Here is a 23,979-nt window from a genome sequence, read left to right as displayed (position 1 = left end):
GACCCTCTCCAGAACTCCGGGGACCAGAGCGACCGGGGGAAATGCATACAGGCGCCGATTCGGCTACACCTGCACCATGGCATCCAACCCCAGTGGAGTCCAAACCTCTCGAGACGTGAATAGATCCACTTCCCCTGGGCCGAACCTCCCGCATATCGACTCCACCACCTCAGGGTGAAGTCTCCAATCCCCCGGCCTTAGCCTCTGCCTTGGCAGGATGTTAACCTGAATCTCCTCAGAGACTGATTCAAGTGCCTTAGATCTAAAATTGGATGCACCCCCTCATCCTTCTTGGGAATTATGAAGAAGCGGCTGTAAAAACCGGACTCCCGAAAATGTGTATGTATGTGTGTATGGCTTGCACACAAACAACACCAAATAGGACATACAATGACAGAGCGCTTGCTGAAGAACAGAAAGCTAATTCTGTTGTGTGCCGGCGTCCCTTTTTAGCTTCCATGTACGACGTCACACGTTTACGTCATGATGCAACACCAATCATGATTGGCTTAGTTATATGTTGTGTTAGGGTGTTTCCCAAAGTGTCCTTCCAACACAGTGTGAGTTCCCTCGAAAGGGAACACACCAGGTTCTGAAACAAACACTCCAAACGAGCCAGGGGTGAAAATATGATAATACATCGATCTCTATGACCTCTTCGAGATATCTTCCAGCGGACAGCAGACGTTTCAATCAGTGTTTCAAACGGGGCAGATCTTCTGCCTAAATCCACAGCTGTGCTTCCAGTCGCAGGAAGTTGAGTCAGTAGATCTGCTGACTGAAGGAAGGCTGTGAAATTATCTCTCTTTTAAACGAGTCGAGTCTTTGCAGAATGATGAGACGTGCGTTTCCACAGCCTGCGGATCTGCTGGCAGGGGATCATGGGGGATATTCTGGCCAGCGCTGTGCTGTGGTAGATGCATTAGCGCATAGACGTGTGTGTGTGTGTGTGTGTGTGTGTGTAGAGCTGCTCTCCTCTCTGTCTGTGACGTCCTGTAGGGAAAGAGGTGTTCTTGCACATGCAGTGCATTCCTGCTTCTGTATTGTGTGTGTGTGTGTGTGTGTGTGTGTGTGAGTGAGTGAATAGGCATGTGTGTGAGCGCTTATAATTGCCTCAGTGTGTATTTACAGTTGCCCCAAAATGTCTCTGGACACTTAAGCCACACTTTTTTTTTTTTTGCAGTAGATCAAGTCAAATTCAATTTGATCTGAAAAGAGATGGCATAAACACACCTTGGCAGCAAAAATAAAAATAACACTTGATGACGTTGCTGATATATGTAATATGTTGCGAGCGTGGCTTGAGTGTCCGGACGCTGTTGTGGCCTGAGAGTGTGTCTCTTCTCTCAATCTCAGTGTCACGCTGCTGTTCTGGGCAGTTCTTTACTCCGCTGTGACAAACTGGACCAATCAGAAGTCAGGAATATGTTGATGTGCTTCCTGCATGTGCTGAAGAGCATGTCTGAAGGTACACACACACACACACACACACACACACACACACACACACACACACACACAAACTCACTCTCTCTCTCTCTCTCTCTCTCTCTCTCTCTCTCTCTCTCTCTCTCTCTCTCTCTCTCTCTTACTCACACACACACTCTCTCTCTCTGTCTCACACACACACTCACACTCTGAGATGATATGAATCTGTAGTCTGTCTGTTTGATGTATTTTCCGTGTGTTAGATGCTCTATTCAACTACTGGAATAAAGCTTCACCAACAGACCTGATGAACTTCTTCAGTCTTCTAGAGTAAGTGCTACACACACACACACACACACACACACACACACACTATATCAGGTTGATTATATTTTCTTTGGCGTAACCCAACACCTCCGCCTAAACCTAAACATGTGCAAAACACTAGCTTTAAATAAAAACACGTTATGGCGGATTTACAAGCTTATGTAACTAATGAGGACCAGTAAAATGTCCTCTGTTGTCATAATTTTTCACAAAATAAGTGAGGATATTTGGACCTCTCAAGTGCAGCCACACACACACACACACACACACACACACACACACACACACACACACACACACACACACACACACACACTCACACTCCTGTCTCATCATTCATTTCTCATCTTTTTTCAGAGTGTGTCTTCATCAGTTCAGATACATGGGAAAGAGACACATTGCCAGGTAATGTCTAAACGTGTTATAAAGCGTATTAAATCATTCTCAGACGTTATGCAGACAGCAGTGGAAGCACTGGGGAGAAGAGCAGACAGAAGACTCGTTTCTTTACACAAAAGAGGACGGTGGTACAAGAGTGCTACCAAAGCCATGTTTTCCACAGTGACCTTCAGTGGGAGTGAAGTCCTTATATAGGGATGATTGAGTGCTGAATCAATGCGTCATGAATTCACACACCGTTGAAGATGCTCACAGAATAATGATGACAGAAGCGTTATTGTTGTCAGTGTGTGTGTGTGTGTGTGTGTGTGTGTGTGTGTGTGTAACGAACCTCTGAAGTGTTTGATGTTGTGATCAGGACTCTGGAGGGATCCGGGCCGGTGGCTCACGAGCGTCGCTCTCAGACTCTCCCCGTGTCCCGCAGCAGAACAGCGGCCTTACATATGAGACTCCAGCAGCTCAACAGCCTGGACAACTCCTACAGCTATAGCCACAGTGAGACACACACACACACACACACACACACACACACACACACACACATACACACACACACACCCCCCACACACACACACACGCGCACACACACACATGAAGTCACAAACACACTTACACAAACTTCATCTGTTAATTTCGTCTTTAGCTCTCTTTTTGTATTTGAAAAGATGAACACTTACTGAAGCAGTTTTACTTGATTATCCATCATCATTTATTAGAGAAATCATGAGTGTCAAATATGATCATCAGGCTTTTGAGGAAGGCTTATTTGTTCATCTCTCAATCATCATCGTATTGCATTGCATTATATGTTTTAAAGCTACAGAGCTTTGATTAAAAAAAACAAAGCATTTAAATATTATCTTGTTAAGACACATAATTGGCAGATATAGAGTGACGACTGATATTTATCTGCATTTTTAAAAATGATTATAATTAGCATTATTCTGGCCTCATAGAAAAAGCGCTTCTCTTAGATCAGCTGTTATGGATGTCACAGCGAATAGCAAGATCTTTCTACATCTGTGTGTGTGTGTGTGTGTGTGTAGCTTACAGTCATTCAGACGCTGATGTGTTGAATCAGTCTCTGTTGGAAGGAAACATTGCTACAGAAGTTTGTCTGACAGTTCTGGACACACTGAGCATCTTCATCATGGGGTTTAAGGTCAGACATCATCATCATCATCATCATCATCATCACCTGGCTTCACGAGGGCTGCTTGTGATATCAGTGTGTGTGTGTGTGTGTGTGTGCGCAGACTCAGCTGAGTTTGGATCACGGCCACAATCCTCTCATGAAGAAAGTGTTCCAGGTTCATCTCTGCTTCTTACAAATTAACCAATCAGAGACGGCCCTCAAACAGGTCTTCACTTCCCTTCGCACCTTCATCTACAAGGTGAGTGTGACGCGCAGAAGTAAAACAAGGCCATAAACCACTGGCTACTAAAGGGGTCATGAACTGGATTATTTTATTATTTTATAATGTTTTCCGGGGTGCCCTTGTGTTAGTATGATTTTTACATCAAAAATGGTCATAATTTAGAAATAAAAGGCATTTTCCTAACGCTCGGTTTGAAGGGTTGTGTCTGTGTGAGACTTCAGTGTAAACCAGTGTTCATTTTGACAGCAAATTTTGATTTAGTTTTAGTCATATTTTAGTTATCTGAATTGTTTCAGTTTTAGTCTAGTTTTAGTCGACGAAATACAATAAGATTTTAGTCGACTAAAATATAATAATGGGTTTAGTTAAATTGTAATGCATTAATTTAGAATTTCTCTAAACTTTTCAAACCCATTATATACTCCCGGAGAAAACATCTATTAGCCTGTTAATATGAATGATTTTAAAGTTTGAACATGCAATACAGACACAGATTAAGCTGTGACATACAATATATCTTAAAATTAAATAAAGCCGCTTCTCCTAAAGTAGAACACGGTCCTCTTGCGTGATTGACAGCTTGGGCGATTGGAAAGAGAGCATTCTTTGATCGCTTTCTGTATAATTTAATCACAGTTTAAATACGATTATTTTCATCCTACTAAAAGAAACGATGTGAAGTCGATCTTTTGGTCACTGGCTTGATTTACTGATGCAGAAACAGTATTGAACGACTTTGAGAGAAAGAAAATCCGTCTGAACTTGATTACACATCAGAAATCATTGATCACAGATCAGGCATTAGAATAAACATGGTTACTTACATGTTTGTGGCGTTTCTGGCGGATCCATATCATAAAAGCCTGCGTCGAAGTTTTGATTTACCAAATAATCCACAGTGAAATACACCGAATACAAATAAGTTATGCACTGCTGAGACATTCACATTGTTGAAAAAAACCCTACTTTCCTAGCATTAGGATTGTTTGGAAGGTAGTGGTATTGATCCTGTGTGGATCTTTTCTCGTTCTCATGTCACTATTCACTAACGCTCCAGTGGGCGGAGCCAAAGACGCGCTGACGTAGACGTAGGCGTTGATATTCTTCTGCAAAGGTGGTCTTTCGCTGCCCTGTGACGTCACACGTCTCCACTTTTGAGATCCTGTCGTTTTCTGGCCTTGGTTTCAATAAAAGCTAGGAAGGAAGTTTTGAGTTTTTAAACTTACAGGATATTTTTATAGTATAAAAACCTCTTAACTGTCAAAAGATCAAGAAAATTTTTTATTCTCAGTTCATGACCCCTTTCAAACATTAAGATTGTCATTTCAAACCTGTATGACATAATATACATCCAATAAGTTCATTTTGAAGGATGTTCACGCTGCTGTTTTCCTGTCTGTGATGTGTGTGTGTGTGTGTGTGTGTGTGTGTGTGTGTGTGTGTGTGTATGTGTGTGTGTGTCCAGTTTCCATGCACGTTCTTCGAGGGCCGAGCGGATATGTGCGCGTCCTTCTGCTATGAGATTCTGAAGTGCTGTAACTCCAAGCTGAGCTCCATCCGCAGTGATGCGGCTCACCTGCTCTACTTCCTCATGAAGAGCAACTTCGACTACACTGGACGCAAGTCCTTCGTCCGCACACACCTGCAGGTGGAGTAACACGTGACCCTGACATCACAGTGCTCGGATGGGTCCGGAGTAGGGCTGGGAATCTTTTAGTTTCTCACGATTCGATTCAAAACGATTCTTGAGGTCACGATTCGATTAAAAAAATCTATTCTCGATTTTAAATCAAATTTCGATTCGATATGTACAGAGATTTGATTGTAGTTTACTGTTTTGTGTTACTTTTCTTATTTGACTTCGGTAGACAGTTTAATAGGTCTAGAAGGAATAAAATCCTACTGAATTAAATGTGAACCTTGAAATTGATTTAGTTTTTCTTCCCATTTTAGTCAATCCAATATTATAAAACAAATGCCCTTTAGGCTGACTACAATCATTACACACAGTCTTCTGTATTAAAGCGAGGTAGGCAATTTTATTTTATTTTTGATATTAAAAACAGAAACAAAGAAGCAAATTGCAAACAATAGGACAAATACTATAGAAAAAATTTCAGGTACAGTAGCATAGGTTTATTTAACATGTAGTAATTAAATAGTAATTAATAATCAAATGTAAAAATAAAACAATGTATAGTCTTCACTGTATGAATTAAATTTATATTGATTCATATTGAAAATAAAAAAGTGATTCAGTCAAAAGCAGTGAGTGTTTTTGTTTTTATTAACATTAATGAAACGGATGACAACAGTTTATGAGGCTGCTGTCCCTTTAAGAATGAATGCACGGATCTAATATACTGTTACACATCCGATTTGTTTTCGGTAGCGTAGGACATAACAGACTGTTTACATTGAATACTCCAAAGTCCACACAATGTGCATTTTGACATAATTGTGTATAGCTGTGAAAGAGAACTGAATTCGAGTCCTTGTTCGTGGCTTATTGTGATTAACATCAATAAGTAGTGCTTAACTTTAAGTAGTACTGCGAAATTAAAGAAGTGTAACACTTTAGAAAATCGATTTGTGAAATTTGTGAATCGATGCAAATCGGTTGAAGATCGAATCGCGATTCATATATGAATACTTTTTTTTTTTTCCGCACCCCTAATCTGGATTATTTCATCCGGTCTTTTAAGAGTAGATAGTAGCAGCATGTGACAATGTCATAACTATGTCATCAGTGATATCTGTGATTCCTCAGGTGGTGATTGGCGTCAGTCAGCTGATCGCTGATGTCATCGGAATAGGAGGGACGCGGTTCCAACAGTCCCTGTCAGTCATCAACAACTGTGCCAACAGTGACAAAACCATCAAAGTTAGTTCCTTTCCAATGCACTCATACGCAAACACTTGATCCTGGAGCAAAGAGTAGACACAGAGCCGATTATGGAGGAAGTGATGTCGTTTATGGCTATAGAAAACATTATTAAAAGTGGGATCCAAAAGTATTTGGATTTTTTTGTGAGCACAAAGCGGGAATTATTCTCGATTTCATCAGTGTCAGTGTTTCTGAACTCCCTGAAACGCCTCCATTGTAGTCTTGAGTTTTCTTCCGAGAACGAACGCGTCACAATATTCCTCATTTAAATATTGAATTCGGAGAATAAAGGGGCGGGGCCTGGTTGAGTCAGTTAGTAGTGTGTTGAACCTGGCGGTTATGGTAAGGGACAGGACATTTCTCAAACACGCTTGAAGCGCTCGACCAATCACAACACACTGCTCCAGCCGACCAATCAGAGCACAGTGTGCTTTTCAGAAGGAGGGGCTTCATAGAGACAGGAACTGAACAGAGCGTTACTGACAGACTGGGAAGAGAGGAGCCGCAACAATGGAGAATATGAGGAAAATAATCAACATTCAAGCAGGAAAACCTGTTCTAGTAGAGCCTACAAACAACATCAAGACTTAAAGGTACAATATGTAAGATTTTTGTAATAAAATATTCAAAAACCACTTGCACTGTGTGATATATTTCATGCAGTTGTGTACTTGCATTATCCCAAAAGTTCCTAAGGATTTGTAAAGCCAGAGAAATTCCAGTTTTAAATAATGGCTCGTCCCTTGTCATTATCGCCTATCAATGACGTCACATATCAGTAACGGGCTAATATAGCATTACATTTCATGTTCCTTGCAGCTAATTCATTACGATGACATAAAATAGTGTGATCAAACGTACAGATGATACAAAAACTAATTACCTCATCAGTGAAAATGATTTGTGAATTCCATAGCCTACATCTCTGGATGGTGAAAACGACATCTCCCATCGTTCCACTCCTTCATTAGCATCATCAAGCTTCACCTTTGTTATTGTTTTGAAAATGCGACCTCTGGTGGCGAAAACTTACATATTGTACCTTTAATAGTTCCTCTTTAAGTTCTACACAGACTCATACTCTTACACATTAACACACAGTCATCATCCGTCTCCTTCACTAGAGCACAGCATTCCCGTCAGACGTGAAAGACCTGACGAAGAAGATCCGGACGGTTCTGATGGCCACGGCTCAGATGAAGGAGCACGAGAGAGACCCGGAGATGCTGGTGGACCTGCAGTACAGTCTGGCCAAGTCTTACGCCAGCACACCTGAGCTCCGCAAGACCTGGCTGGACAGCATGGCTCGTATACATGTGAAGAACGGGGACCTGTCTGAGGTACACCCACACACACACACACACACACATGCGTCTTCATGCGTGTGTGACATACACTGGAGCTCATCCTGTCTGGTTTGGTTCTCTGCAGGCAGCCATGTGTTATGTGCACGTTGCAGCGCTGGTGGCCGAGTACCTGAGGAGGAAAGGTTAGACACACACCGATACACACACACACATGGCCAGCTTAGTCATTTTCCCATGGAGATGTTAAAAGGATGATCATGTGACACTGAAGACTGGAGTAATGATGCTGGAAATTCAGCTTTGATCACAGGAATAAATTACATTTTAAAATATATTCACATAAAAAACTGTTTTCACTGTATTTAAATACCCTGTAAACTCGAATAAGTTGGCAAAAAAAAAAAGAGGTAATCAGTTACATAAAAAAATTTAAGTTAAGAAACTCATAGTTTAAGTAAGCAGACCTTAAGAACTGGCTTTAAATATTTGAGTAAGATAATTCATGCATTTAACTTAAAATTACTTTTTGATAAATATTTTTAGTAGTGGAAACTGGGCTAGCTTTAACTAGCTAATTCAGTAAATGCTAACTTGCTAATTGGTAACACAATGCTTTGATACCATTAATATAGCAAAGCAATGAATACGACAATGTAGAAGAAAACCATTTAACATCTGTTCTCAACCCAAGTTTGTCCTGCATGTAACCCCCCAAAAACCCAACACAACATTAAACACTAATACATTTCCCACTTAACGTTAATCTTGCTCATTAAAACATTGTATAACACTAATCATTTTAGCATTTACTCTCCCTTTTGAGTGTCATGGCAAAGCATGCTGGGAAATAAAAATCCCAGCCCAGTTTCAGTTCAATTTAAGTTTGTCTAAATTTAAAGCATCAAGTTCATGAAACTCAAAACAATGAAACAATTCAGATTACTTCAAATGTGTCAGTTATGTGAACTCAAAAGAAAAGTAAGTTCTAAATACTCTATAAATTAATAAATTAATTTGATTTAACTATTTTGTTTAATTTAAGTTTACCTTACTTAAACCAATTAATCATTTTGAGCATTAGGGTTAAAAAAAACAAAACATTATTTACACACTACATTATTGCAGCACCTCTATTCTCAGTCTGTCTGAAACACAATGATTTATACAAAGCCCCTCCTCCTGAACAGCTCAGAGTGCTCTGATTGGCCAGCAGACTCAGTGTGTTGTGATTGGCCAGACTTCTCAAGTGTGTGTTGGAAATCACACAGCTTCCAAAGCACCTGTAAACACACAGTTACTAATGTCGTCTGTATTAATATATCAGTTCAAGCCCGATTCTGAACATTCAGATGATCGGAACCAACTTTGCAAGCACAACTTGTGTACAGACAACATTTTACTCTCCCAAGTTCAGGAAGATGTCCTCTGTAAAATGTGCTTTGCACAAGCAAACTTTTGTGTTGTACTGCTTAAGAACAGTGAATCTTAACCACTGATTCCTGATTTCATCTGGTTTCGGAAGGCCAAACTAAAGGGTTTTGCTTTCGCTTGCAAACACACAGTGACTACACTACATCTCACTGAAGCCTCGTCTTCTCTCTGACCAGCATTATGCTAATATTTCACACTGCAGAGGTTTGGTAAATCTGGACTTGGATTGAGGGTTTTAAGCAGGTCTGGATCAGTGTTTTCGATAGAATCAATCGCTTTGTAAGAGACGATGAGTTCTGTAACTTTGCGGATCATATACATGCACAAATAGACACAGTACACACTAAAGGAAAAGAAAAACATCCAATGGCCTCTTTAAGAAAATAAAAATTTATAAACGGATAGATCTTATATATTTGTATTCCTATGCCATAGAAAGAGTCCAAATGATGACCATTCCTTAAAAACATGAGAAGTTGATGTTTAATCCAAGGACACACGTGTAATTACTCATAATGATTAGCATGTGTCCATGTTTCCATACCAGACTTATTTCCTTTCTCACCTTCTTCTCATCATATCTCTCTCTCTCTCTCTCTCTCTCTGTCTGATAAAGCCCCTGCTGATATAAGTTATCACTCAGTATATTACTCACGTTTCGCTGCACTTCTAAGAAAGAAGGCTTAATCAGCAGGACTCAATCCAAACAATGATCTTTTACCTTTTCTGTCTGACGTTATCATGCAACTGTCAGGTGTCATATTGACTGTGAAGTGATGTCTCTCCAGATGTGAAGTGTTGTGTGTGTTGTGTGTGTTTGTGTAGGCATGTTTAAACAGGGCTGTTCAGCGTTCAGAGTGGTCACACCAAACATTGATGAAGAAGCGTCTATGATGGAAGATGTGGGGATGCAGGACGTCCACTTTAATGAGGTGAATATCTGTCTGACAGCCAACAGGCCATCCGTTCACATCACGGGTCAAACACATGTCCATCGGCTCAACAGAAAATGCACACAGTATAGTAGAGGGGAGTGAAGAGAATAGCTGGTATCAGAAGCAGGATGAAGGAGAAGCAAGTTCAATAAACACTACAGTAACATAATTTGCATGCTTGAATTTAAGAATCAAAAGTAAGCAGCTATCTGACAAATACAGTGATAAAGTCCATAAAGTGCTCGATTCATTTTGAGGAATATTGAATGTGTATTTCTTTTGCGCATGATACGAGTAAAGAGCACTGCTGCAGAAATACACACACACATATATTACTATGAAATCCTTGATGTGAATAACTCCATAGGAGTCCATTGTTTCTAGTTCACGTTGCGTATCCATGTGTCCTGACTGGCACAGTGTGTATTGTCTGAATCCACACTGAATGCGAAACTGCTACACAGTCACAGCCAATCAGAACATACTTGATGTTTAATATTTATTTGAGATATCCAATAAGATTTCACTGGAGGCAGTGATCAGTGTTAGGCATTGTTTGTCACGTTCAGGTTTGGATACAGTATTATAGTGTCCGTTTAGGTTTAGTTTAATATTAGTACAGTAAAAGAGGGAAGCAATAAACGAATATCTATTTATGTGATGGTGATTATCCGTGATCTTATCTCCACACTGACTGATACTCAACCAGTCCTGCACTTTGACTGAGAGATAAAACACTAATAATTTCACATCAGTCTTCAGCCGTCTGAAGCAGGGCTATTACTGCCAACTCACACTAAAACCAGAAATAAACCTTACTTCAAATCAAATAAACGTTTAAAATAAATAAAATTAAAACTTAAACTCATTTTATTTCAACCCGTTGCCAAAGCAACATTTTTATTTGTTTTATTTAGTTTAACGTAATGCAATGTTATTTTAGTTTTATTAATATTTTGAATTGGCTTTTATTTATATATTTTCAGTTTTCATGTTAATTTTAGTTTAGTTTTTAGTCATTTCATTTTGTGCTTTTGTCTTTTTTTAATTATTATTATTATTTTAAATTTTGCTATTTAGGTTTAATATATTTAGTTTAAATTTAATATATTTATTTCAGTTTTACTTTTTATTATTTTCCAGTTAATAATTTTAGTGCCTCAACTTAAACTTTTATTCAGTTTATTGCCACAGAAACATATATATTTTCAGGTAATATTTATATTTATATTTTATTTTATTTTATTTTATTTTATTTTATTTTATTTTATTTTATTTTATTTTATTTTATTTTATTTTATTTTATTTTATTTTATTTTATTTTATTTTATTTTATTTTATTTTATTTTATTTTATTTTATTTTATTTTATTTTATTTTATTTTATTTTATTTTATTTTATTTTATTTTAGCTTTATTTCAATTAACCGAAATGTTTTGAATAGTTTTAGTTTAGGTTAGTGATAATAACCCTTACTTGATGTACTAAAAATAAAAATAAAACAGAAAAAAATATAGTATATAAATAAAATAAAAAATATTATTTAATAATATAAATAGTATATAAATAATAATATAAATAACAGATAAATTATTTAATAATATAAATAGAAAATTATATATATTTATTATAAAATTATACACATACAAAAATATATATTTAAATAAACCGTAATTAATAACAATGACAAAAACAAAATTAAAAAATTAAAAAGAAAGCAGAAAATGCAGAAATTCCAAATATATGATACTAAAAGATGTTGCTGATGTGAATCTCTACACCTGCGGTTTCCCTGATGCGAGTCCTGTGTGAACTTCAGCAGAACTAACACTCGTTGATTAAAACTCAAGCAGAACTGATGAAGAAAAGTGCATTTCATCAAGAGAAAAGCTTGTGCAATATTTGAGAGCTGATGCCTCTTCCATGTGTCCTGCAGGATGTCCTGATGGAGCTTCTGGAAGCATGCGCTGATGGATTATGGAAAGCCGAGCGATATGAGCTCATCTCTGACATCTACAAACTCATCATTCCCATTTATGAGAAACGCAGAGATTTTGAGGTACAGCAGTAACACACACTGATGCCGTGAAGTGTGATGTCTAAGGATGTTCACACACTCTCTCATGAGTTGTTTAGTAGATGAATGTCTTTGGCTGTTGTGCCGCAGATTTGCACTTGTGCCGTGAGCATCAACTTAAACTCGAACTCATTTCTAATGGAAGTCCTGTGTGAACGGCCCTTAAGTTTATGAACTGAAAGGTTTCACTCACTTGCCTTGATTATATGTTGTTGTTGGTTTTATTGAATAAGTTAAAGTTGAAGGGAAACTTTTGGTAACACTTTATTTCAGTTGTCCACTTTTGACATTCTACTAACTATAAGTAACTTTATAACCTTGCATGTCAAATAACTCTCATTAGACTGTTAGTAGACTGTTAGTTTAGAGTTAAGGTAGTTGCAAAGTTACTTCTAGTCAGCAGAAAGTCTAAAGTGGACCATCAAAATAAAGTGTTACCAAACTTTTGTTTACACTTTATACTGTTACTTTATTTTACGGTGTCCGTGTTACAGTATAATTATACATCTAAGTACTAAGTAATAATAATTAACTACATGTACTTACTAAAGTGTTAGGAGTAGGGTTTGGTTTAGGGTTAGTTGCATGTAATTATGCACAATTTATAGTCATTATTATAGTAACTACATGTAACTACATGTAACAATGGCACTAAAATATAGGGTAACACTTTTTATTTTACAGTGTGCCAATGTTACACACATTTAATCACTGAGTAACATTTATTAACTATATTACTATTTTGTTATGGCCAATTCTAAATAAAGGGCTTGACATGAACGATGAGATTCAGGAATCCAGCCTGAGCTGACAAATCACCAAAGATGCAAAAATAATCTATTAAAGTGGAATCAAATAATCCGATTAAGGAGCAATGGCTTCTGGGTGACCCAAGGCCAAGATAACAAACAGAACAAGTATAAATAACAGGGCTGTAACGGTACACAGGAGTCACAGTTCGACACGAGGGCGGGACAACAGGAAAAGCAGCAAATCCCCAATGCTGGGTTTCTTTTAGTTTATTATGAACTGACAGTAGTTAGTTGCATCTAACTATATTATTACTATAGTAACTACAAGGACATTGTAAAATAAAGTGTTAACAACGCTGAGCTGTAAAGATGTGATTGTTAAGCTGTGTGTGTGTGTGTGTGTTTGGTGTGTGTGTCAGAAACTGGCTCACCTGTATGACACGCTGCACCGGGCCTACAGTAAGGTCACAGAGGTCATGCACACGGGCAAGCGCTTGCTGGGAACGTTCTTCAGAGTGGCGTTCTTCGGTCAGGTGAGTCTCCTCAGCTTCACACTCTTCATCTCTCGCTGTGTGTGTTGTGTTTATCTGTTAGCGGTGAGTCCTGTGTGTCTGAGCTCGGCTCGCTGGCCTGAACTCTTATGAGCTCTTGTTTATGTTGCTCCGCTTTGAGTGTAAAGATGAATGTGTGATTCAGAAGCAGCAGCACTAGAATGTTCCAGTTTGATCATAACTGAAGTGCAATATCTGCAATAACATATACTTTTTGTATTTTGTTGGTAACGTCTGTGATTTTTTTCTTTTCTTTTTTTTCCCAAATTTACAGTACATGCATATATAACACTTGAGAAAAAGAAGTGCACTTGATGTGTATTGAATGTGCACTTGTAGTTTACTTCAAATCTTAAGACTATATTTTTTTTTTAAATGTACTTGCAGATAATATAATATTAATGAAATAAAAGGCCATTTAAGTGCACTTAAAGAGAGTACAGTTTCATGACTGTTTCTTAACACACTTAAGTACACTTACAAAAGACATGTTTTACTTTAAAGTACATTTTAAATCATTGTTTCTAATCTTTTGCCATGCTTTAAAGAAGTGTACTTATTTTGATGTGTTGACTAGCACACTGAAGCGCATGTAAAATACCTGATTACAACTTTTCATATATTGTAATTACAAATATATTTAAATGCATGGCGTCCAAGATCCTATATAATTGAGATTAAAGTCTATTTTAAAATAATCATAAATGTTTGTCAGTGCTTTCAGCTACGCTTTAACCATATTTCAAAGACAATAGAAGTAATTATGAAATTACATATATGAAGATACTTAAGTTCATCTTAAGTGAGTCAAAAAAGTCACACTAAAGTTCATTAATTGTATTTAATATAGATTTAAACTTTAAGACATTTTCATTTAATTGCAATTAAGTGTCTAAAATACATTACATTCAGTTCACACTTACGGATATTATTTAAAGTATATTATTTCCATATACTTTCCTCTTTTCAAAAGTATGCTAAAGTGTATGTCCTGTGACTTATTGGCCAGTTGATAGTCTTCTATTCAGTGATATGGAAACAAATTCGACTTCTAAAGCCACGTTTTGTAATGTCTAATAAATCATTTACTCATCTGACACAGTACTATAATGTGTGGAAGCTTGTTTACGCCACAGAATAAAACATTTTAAAAGATAATTGCGACTTTTTATCTCACAATTGCGAGTTTACATCTTGCAATTCTGACTTTATTTCTCCGAATTGTGTCTTATATAGTCAGAATTGCAAGATATAAAAATGCAATTCTGAGAAAAAAAGTCAGAATTGCGAGTTTATTTCTCACAATTGCAAGTTTATATCTCGAAATTCTGACTTTATATCATGTGAGATAAGTCAGAATTGTGAGATAAAAAGTCACAATTATCTTTTATATTTTTTATTCTGTGGTGGAAACAAGCTTCCATAATAATGTCTTTTGTCAGCAAATATTAGTATAAATGTGATAAACTGGCATACAGTATAGTTGATTAACCAATGGCCATCCCTTAAGCGTAATGAAAGATGTGGTGAGACGTGAATGTGTTGACCTGCTGTCACTGATGGGTGTTTCTGTCTCTAGCAGTACCAGTGTAATGACTCTGAGATCAACCAGGTAAACGGATCACGAGTTTCACGTGTGTGTCGTCCTGCTGGCTGTGGAAGTCATCATAATCCCTCTGTCATCTAAATAAACATTACAGTCTTTATACATCCCAGTGTTTCCAGAGTGCTGTTGTAAATATTTGTGTCCTGTGACTAATTTAGTATTTAAAAATTAGTTGGCAATTGGCCTTTGTTTTGTCTAGATGGTGAGCAGCAGGTTGAGTGTAAAGTTGAGTTTTAATGCATTCCTCTGACTGATTCAGATTTGCTTGTTGTTTCAGGGCTTCTTCGAGGATGAAGATGGTAAAGAATACATATATAAGGAGCCCAAATTCACGCCACTGTCTGAGGTCTCACAAAGACTCCTCAAACTCTACTCAGACAAGTTTGGAGCTGAGAACGTCAGAATGATCCAGGACTCTGGCAAGGTGAGAAATGTACAGTTACAGTATCATATATTCAGAATAAAGTCTGATCCACATTGCAGATTATCCTGGCCAAGACCAAAAGAGTATGTACTTGCTTGCTTGCTTGCTTGCTTACTTACTTACTTACTTACTTACTTACTTACTTAAGACCTCACTTACTTAAGACCTTACTTACTTACTTAAGACCAAAAGAGTATGTACTTACTTACTTACTTGCTTGCGTACTTACTTACTTACTTAAGACCTTACTTACTTACGACCAAAAGAGTATGTACTTACTTACTTACTTACGACCAAAAGAGTATGTACGTACTTACTTAAGACCAAAAGAGTACGTACTTACTTACTTACTTAAGACCAAAAGAGAATGTACTTACTTACTCACTTACTTACTTACGACCAAAAGAGTATGTACTTACTTACTCACTTACTTACTTAAGACCAAAAGAGTACGTACTTACTTACTTACTTAAGACCAAAAGAGAATGTACTTACTTACTCACTTACTTACTTACGACTAAAAGAGTATGTACTTACTTACTCACTTACTTACTTAAGACCAAAAGAGTACGTACTTACTTACTTACTTACTTAAGACCAAAAGAGAATGTACTTACTTACTCACTTACTTAAGACCAAAAGAGAATGTACTTACTTATTTACGACCAAAAGAGTATGTACTTACTTACTTACGACCAAAAGAGTATGTACTTACTTACTTACGACCAAAAGAGTATGTACTTACTTACTTAAGACCAAAAGAGAATGTGCTTACTTACTCACTTACTTACTTACGACCAAAAGAGTATGTACTTACTTACTCACTTACTTACTTAAGACCAAAAGAGAATGTACTTACTTACTTACTTAAGACCAAAAGAGTACGTAATTACTTACTTGCTTACTTACTTACTTGAGACCAAAAGAGTATGTACTTACTTACTTAAGACCAAAAGAGTACGTACTTACTTACTTAAGACCAAAAGAGTAGAAAGTACGTACGTACTTACTTAAGACCAAAAGAGTACGTACTTACTTACTTAAGACCAAAAGAGTATGTACTTACTTACTTAAGACCAAAAGAGTACTTACTTACTTACTTAAGACCAAAAGAGTATGTACTTACTTACTTAAGACCAAAAGAGTACGTACGTACTTACTTGCTTACTTACTTACTTGAGACCAAAAGAGTATGTACTTACTTACTTAAGACCAAAAGAGTACGTACTTACTTACTTAAGACCAAAAGAGTATGTACTTACTTACTTAAGACCAAAAGAGTAGAAAGTACGTACGTACTTACTTACTTAAGACCAAAAGAGTACGTACTTACTTACTTAAAAAAGAGTATGTACTTACTTACTTAAGACCAAAAGAGTACTTACTTACTTACTTAAGACCAAAAGAGTATGTACTTACTTACTTAAGACCAAAAGAGTACGTACTTAAGACCAAAAGAGTACGTACGTACTTACTTACTTACTTACTTACTTAAGACCATGATACCTAGAACTGCCTATTAGCTAAATGTGCTTCTCTGTTTGGTGCAGATTAACACAAAGGATCTGGACTCGAAGTACGCCTACATCCAAGTGACTCACGTCAGCCCGTTCCTGGAGGAGAAGGAGCTGCTGGACAGGAAGACTGACTTCGAGAGGAGCCACAACATCCGCCGCTTTGTCTTTGAGATGCCGTTCACTGTTTCAGGCAAGAAACAAGGCGGCGTCGAGGAACAGTGCAAACGCAGGACTATACTGACCAGTGAGTACACACATTGCATACTCAGCATGGAGAAGAAGAGATCAACTACATTAGAGATAACTTCCAGAGAGACACAAGATTAAAATCTGAGAGTCAGCTGAATCTGATGGCTTTGTGATTGGGAGGATCATATAACTGTAAAACACAAAGTACAGCTCTTATCTTCACAGTGTCTCAGCGCACGTCGACTCCCTCAGTACGCTTTAAACGCATCCCAGGATGCACCTCATCAAGCAGACTAAGCAGAGCTGGACGAAAAACATCATATAGAAGAGTTCATTATATTCAAACAAATAACCCTCTGGTGCTCGTCAAAATTTTTTTTTACTTCATTGGAATGGTACGAAGCTTGGTAAATGTGAACACACAAAAAAAATCATGGATATGATTGGAAAAGGTTAAATAGTCCTGTAAAAATAGTCACTCTCAGAAATGAGCGAATCTCATCTAGTGGAAGCGTCTGGTACTGCGGTCAAACAGCATCTGACTGATGGCTCATTTTTGGAGATATCAAGCTCAAATTTTGAACAACTCTTTTAGATTTATGGCTTTGATTTTCTAGTAGTTTTAGAGTAAAATGTGATTTAGAAAATATGTTTCATATAAAAATGTAAAATTGAATTTTTGTGCATTTTCATAACAATACACGTAAAATTCTGTAACTTTTTTTCAAGTTCACTTTTTTAAACTTTTTTTCACTTCAGCAATAATCTGCCAAGTGTCGTCTTTGAAAAGAGATCAAACTTCAGTCTGTGCTCTAAAGCATTCTAGATTTACGACAGTTTACGTAAGGTCTATGCTCAAAAAGTGAATAAATGGATTATAAATACAGCGTAAATATAATTTAGTATAAAAATAATCCCCTAAAAATACAAAATATTAAATAAAACACATTATCAAACTAAAATGTAGTACATTCATTTCATTGACAAAAAATTCTGTCTTTTTTGACCGACACGTGAAGAGCACCAGAGGGTCACATGATTGATTTAGGTGTTTTATAACTCTGTCTGTTCTGGTCATGTGATTGCAACGTCATATTAGTGTTCATGGTTTTAAAAGTGCTTTTCATTTGAACCTTTTGATGCGTTTGCTGTCGCCATAGCAAATGTGCAGTCTCTAACTCAAACCCGCTAGCGCCACCAACTGTCCAGAGTTTCACTTACGCTTGTGCTAACAACTGCACCCTGTGACGTCATTTCCGTCATGAAAATTGTTCCGCCATTTTGAATTTTATATTGTCAAGACATAGGAGAAAGAGACAATGGACCAAACAAAGGTCTTCATGCCAGCTTCTCTGGTCCTTCTCTGTAAAGAGGTTGGGTTTTATATGCTACTGACCAAAAACTACATTACCAGAGGAACATATGAACATATACATTACCAGAGGAACATATGAACATATACATTACCAGAGGAACATGTGGTTTTGGTTTAACATGGAATGTAAATCCAATTCTTAAATCAACATGTGCTTCGGTGGAAACTTCATACACTGCATACACATGTCTCTAACTCTTCCAGCACACACACTTCTACACATTCATGCAGTCTAGCTGGTCCCACTGTCTCTCTCACACACATGTATTCAAGAACACTATGATTCACAAAATACAATGATTACAAATGATTATGGATACAAATAAAGAATAATAATACAGATACATAATACAACTGATTATGAATACTAATAAAAAGTCATTATATTACTGAAAATAATATTAAATTATGAAATTTTAGTCTTCAGTATTATATTAGGTTTTGAACTCAAGTTTATCAGTTTTGAAAAGAGTATGTAAAGGTAGAACTGTGGCCTGTAGATTTATTGAGTTTGAGTCTAAGTGAGAGATGTATTCATGCAATTTGAAAGATGTTGTCACTTTCTGCAATGAATGGGTCCTAGCAATTAAAAAAAAAAAAATTGTAACAACTTTATACTTGGTGACTTTATTGTTAAATCCTGTTAACTTTGTTCCTCAGCCACACACTCGTTCCCGTACGTGAAGAAGCGCATCGCAGTGATGTACCAGCATCATGTGGACCTGAACCCCATCGAGGTGGCCATCGACGAGATGAGCAAGAAGGTGCTGGAGATCCGACAGCTGTGTTCCTGCAGCGACGTAGACATGATCCAGCTCCAGCTCAAACTGCAGGGCAGCATCAGTGTGCAGGTGCGCACACACACACACACACACACACACACACACACACACACACACACACACACACACACACACACACACACACACACACACACACACACACACACACACACACACTTCACGTGGACATGATCCAGCTCCAGCTCAAACTGCAGGGCAGCATCAGTGTGCAGGTGCACACACACACACACACACACACACACACACACACACACTTCACGTGGACATGATCCAGCTCCAGCTCAAACTGCAGGGCAGCATCAGTGTGCAGGTGCACACACACACACACACACACACACACACACACACACACACACACACTCTTGTACATCTATCTTTATGAGGACATTCATTGACACAATGCAATCTCTAGCCGCTTACCCTAACCTTACCCATCACAACTAAGTGCCTAACCCGACCCCTGACCCTAAACCGACCCTTAACCTAATTATAACCTTATCCCTAAAACCAAGTCTTGACCCTCAAACAGGCCTTTAAAGGCTCTCAGAAACTGAGGACCGGCCAAAATGTCCTCTCTTTACTCTCTTTGTCCTCACTCCAATGGTCTGAAACTCAAACTGGTCCTCACAAAGATAGTTGTACAAGTACACACACACACACACACACCCCATGCACCTCACATGGACATGCTCCAGCTCAAACTGCAGGGCAGCATCAGTATGCAGGTGCACACACACACACACACACACACACGCTCAGACAGGGTTATAACGTCTCTCTCTCTCCAGGTTAACGCCGGTCCTCTCGCCTACGCCAGGGCGTTCCTGGATGATGCCAGCACTAAGAAATACCCGGACAACAAAGTGAAGCAGCTGAAAGAAGTGTTTCGGTAAACACACACACAGTGCTTCCTCTGAGGATATTAACAACATTACATGCATATACTATATCCTTCAAAAGCTTTTGGTCAGTAAGCTTTATTTTTAATTAATACTTTCTTTCAGCAATGAGATTACATTGATCAAAAGTGACATTAAAGACATTTATAATGTTTCAAAAGATTTCTATTTCAAATAAATGCTGTTCTTTTGAACTTTCAACGTTCATCAAAGAATCCTGAAAAATTCAATATATCAGTTTCCATACAAATATGAAGCAGCACAACTGTTTTCAACACTGATAATAATAAGAAGAAAGATTAAAAATACAAATTTAAATATTAAAATGTAAAAATAAGTTATTTTACATTGTAATCATATTTCACAGTATTACTGTTTTCTCTGTATTTTTGATCATTAAATGCTGAGCAGAAGAGACTCTTTCAAAAACACATGAACTACAAGTGAACTGCAAAACAGCTTCTTAATCAACCATTAAAACAGTCTCATCTCTTTTGTTTTCTCGTCTTGTATTTTTCTACTTTGTTTGTCTTTTGTTTGTCTTGTTTTATTTTGTTTGTCTTGTTTTTGTTTGTTTTCTTTATGTTGACCTTGTTTTTGTTTGTTTGTTTGTCTTGTCTTATTTTGTTTTCTTTTTGTTTAACTTGTCTTGTTTTTGTTTTATGTTTGTGTTTGTCTTGTTTTGTTTGTTTGTCTTGTTTTTCTTTTTCTTTGTTTTGTCTTGTTTTCTTTGTTTTGTTTAACTTGTCTTTTTGTTTTTTTGTCTTCTGTTTTTGTTTGTCTTGTCGTGTTTCTTGTTTGCTTGTTTAAAACCTATATATAAAATATATATGTATTAATGAGATTACATTGAACTACAAGTCAACTACAAGACAGCTTTTTAATTTAACGATAAAAAATGGTGATAGAAACTATGAAATAAACAAAAACACTGTATGTAAATGTGAAAAATGGGAATTATGTTAAGTAAATTACTCTTTTTTTTTTTTATTTAAATAAGTCTAATCTTAAATCTTATATTTGAGCTTTTTCAAAGTCCTCATCTTTGCCCAGATTACAGCTCTGCACACTAAGAAGTTCATAAACTATATATTCATGGAACTATATATGAAGAGTTCAGATGCAAAAGCCTGTAAGTGCCATCTGGAATTTTCCTCTAGAATGATCATTTTTATTAAGCTCGTTTATTTAAGTTCAGTAATGTCACTTAAATGGCAATTAATAGGTAATTATCATTGCCATTTAAGTGAAATTACTGAACTTAAATAAACGAGCTTAATAAAAATGATCATTCTAGAAGAAAATTTCAGATGGCACTTACAGGCTTTTGCATCTGAACTCTTCATTTATTTGTCCACAAAACTGATTTCATGCACACTGTATATATATATATATGCATATATAAACCTTGACTGGTATGTAAGTGTGACCTGAGATGTGTGTGTGTGTTCTTTAGGCAGTTTGTGGAGGCGTGTGGTCTGGGTTTAGGAGTTAATGAGCGTCTGATTAAGGAAGATCAGCAGGAGTATCATGATGAGATGAAGGCCAGCTACAGAGATCTCACCAAAGAGCTCTCCGCCATCATGCATGAGCCTGTAAGACACACACACACACACACACACTTCATGCATCGTGTCTCTGTCAGATTTACATGCTTTTCTTTAATCTCTCCATTTTCTCTTCCTCTTTTGCTCTCATGGTCAGATCGAATGGTAAATCATGTCATAACTGAAGCACACTGCACACTCACGGGAAACTTCACTTAATAATGATAAAAAGGAGTTTGAAATACTTTCTCAGTGATATACTCAAAGGTGTGGAAGCTTGCTTCTGCCACAAAACATTTGAAAAGATAAATGCGATTTACATCTCACAATTCTGACTTTATTTCTCAGAATTGCGAGTTATAAAGTCCAATTCTAAGGAAAAAAATGTAACTGACTTTTATTCTTAGAATTGCATGTTTATATCTCCCAATTCTGACTTTATAACACACAGAGATATAAACATGCAATTCTAAGAAAAAAAGTCAAAATTATAAGATAAAAAAAAAAAGATTTATTGTGTGGCGGAAACAAGCTTCCATACAATGGTGTTTACCATCCGGAGCGAACTTTTCCGGAAAGTTAATTTAATAAACAAACTTCATTTTTTGCCTGTTTTTGTTGAAAATGACGTCATGTGAGTGGGCTCTTGTATTTGGCCTGAAGTGTGTCGGGGTCTTTAGGCCTGCATGAAGCGCACAGGATTCAGCATTCTGCAGATGTGATTGAAGAAAGTGTTCAGATTCAGTGTGGGTGTTGTAGACACTGCAGCGTTGCATTATTGCTGATCTTTCATTTCTCTTTCCTCTCTCTCTCCATAGATATGCCCAGTGGATGATGGGATGCGCAGTCCTCTTCCTGACTCTCTGCACATCTTCAATGCCATCAGCGGGACGCCCACTGCCGCCACTGTCCAGGGCCTTCCCAACTCCTCCTCAGTGGTGTGAGCCTGACCCCTGCCCTGCCCTCGTGACCTTTGACCTCTCCAACCCGGACACGCACGTCATCATGGGAGTGGAGGAGATCTACAAGTTCCTGCCTCATCCGGGGGATTTCAGCGACTGTTTCCTGTGGAGACTTTATCAAAAACTGTGTATTTTACTTTTGGCCATTTTGCCAGTTTTATCAGTGACCACAGTAAAGAAGAGTGGAAGCATGGCTCAGACAATCAAACTGCAATGGCTTTTTACATATTATAAAAATCTGCTAATGTGTTTTATCTTGCTGATTTTGAATAATGTCCTCAAGCTCAGACGTTCCGTCGTGAACGAGGGCCTGAAGTGGTGTCGTGTTCACATGATGTTTCTGCAGAGGTGGGCGTGGCACTGCACGTGATACACTGGACACACACATGCTAATGTTCAACATTATGTTTATCACTTACCAAATATTTTTATACTGTGGGTCACAACTGAATGTGATGATGTTTTTTATCTGTATTTAACAGTCCTTGCTCTGCTGTATTTAAACTGATATTGTCCCTAATGCTTTGAATAAATCTCAAACCATTCCCAAACGCTCGCTTAGTGTTTTTTTAGACAAAGATATCAGCATTAATGATCATATTTGTTTTGTGTTTTATCTTGATTTTGTCTTGATTGTCTTGTCTTTTTTGTTTTGTCTCATCTTTGTTGTTTTGTCTTGTTTTGTTTTTGTATTAATTTAGTTTTGTTTGTCTTGTCTTTTTTGTTTTGTCTTTGTTTTTTTGTTTTGTTTTTGGATTTTGTTTTGTCTTTGTTTGTCTTGTTTTTGTTGTTTGTTGTCTTTTTTGTCTGTTTTTATTTGTTTTTTTGTTTTTTTTTTATGTCTTGTCTTTTAGTTTTTTGTCTTGTTTTTTTGTCAGAGAACTGAAGTTTGAATTGATTTCATGTTACATCTTCAATACAGCACTGTAAACGGTGTATAAAAGAGTGTGTGCTGCTGTTCTTACCCTATGGACCCCTGAGTATTATCTGTCTATCTGTCCTGCTCTTGTTGGTGTCATAAAGCAGACAGGACACAGTCCATGCTAATAAGACACACACCTGTTTTAGCAGCTCTCACAGAGACGTTCTGCGCTGGTCAGGTCTTTTCTCACACAGGTTTCCAGCAGTCACACACACACACACACACTCCTGCTGCCAATATGACAGGTGAGGACGTTAAACTC

The 23,979-nt window shown here is 37.3% G+C and overlaps 1 protein-coding gene across 1 annotated transcript in view; it reads left to right on the top strand.

The window, feature by feature from the left end:
* LOC311298677 (dedicator of cytokinesis protein 9-like) overlaps positions 1-23,979 on the top strand; it is a 52,360-nt gene that overhangs the window by 28,271 nt on the left and 110 nt on the right. The window contains exons 26-44 of the mRNA XM_084421800.1: positions 1,357-1,468; positions 1,692-1,758; positions 2,113-2,160; positions 2,513-2,649; positions 3,201-3,316; positions 3,411-3,548; positions 4,999-5,181; positions 6,304-6,417; positions 7,545-7,760; positions 7,852-7,909; positions 9,984-10,090; positions 12,030-12,152; positions 13,342-13,455; positions 15,357-15,503; positions 17,054-17,264; positions 19,245-19,435; positions 20,176-20,276; positions 21,743-21,881; positions 22,652-23,962. Coding sequence (XP_084277926.1) covers positions 1,357-1,468; positions 1,692-1,758; positions 2,113-2,160; positions 2,513-2,649; positions 3,201-3,316; positions 3,411-3,548; positions 4,999-5,181; positions 6,304-6,417; positions 7,545-7,760; positions 7,852-7,909; positions 9,984-10,090; positions 12,030-12,152; positions 13,342-13,455; positions 15,357-15,503; positions 17,054-17,264; positions 19,245-19,435; positions 20,176-20,276; positions 21,743-21,881; positions 22,652-22,777 — 2,448 coding nt within the window. The 3' untranslated portion in view covers positions 22,778-23,962. The remainder of the gene's footprint in view (positions 1-1,356; positions 1,469-1,691; positions 1,759-2,112; positions 2,161-2,512; positions 2,650-3,200; positions 3,317-3,410; positions 3,549-4,998; positions 5,182-6,303; positions 6,418-7,544; positions 7,761-7,851; positions 7,910-9,983; positions 10,091-12,029; positions 12,153-13,341; positions 13,456-15,356; positions 15,504-17,053; positions 17,265-19,244; positions 19,436-20,175; positions 20,277-21,742; positions 21,882-22,651; positions 23,963-23,979) is intronic.

Source organism: Rutilus rutilus (genome assembly GCF_951802725.1).
Source record: "Rutilus rutilus genome assembly, chromosome: 10".
Taxonomy (NCBI): Eukaryota; Metazoa; Chordata; class Actinopteri; order Cypriniformes; family Leuciscidae; genus Rutilus; species Rutilus rutilus.
Note: the sequence above shows the minus strand (reverse complement) of the source record. Positions and strands in the feature narration are given on the sequence as shown.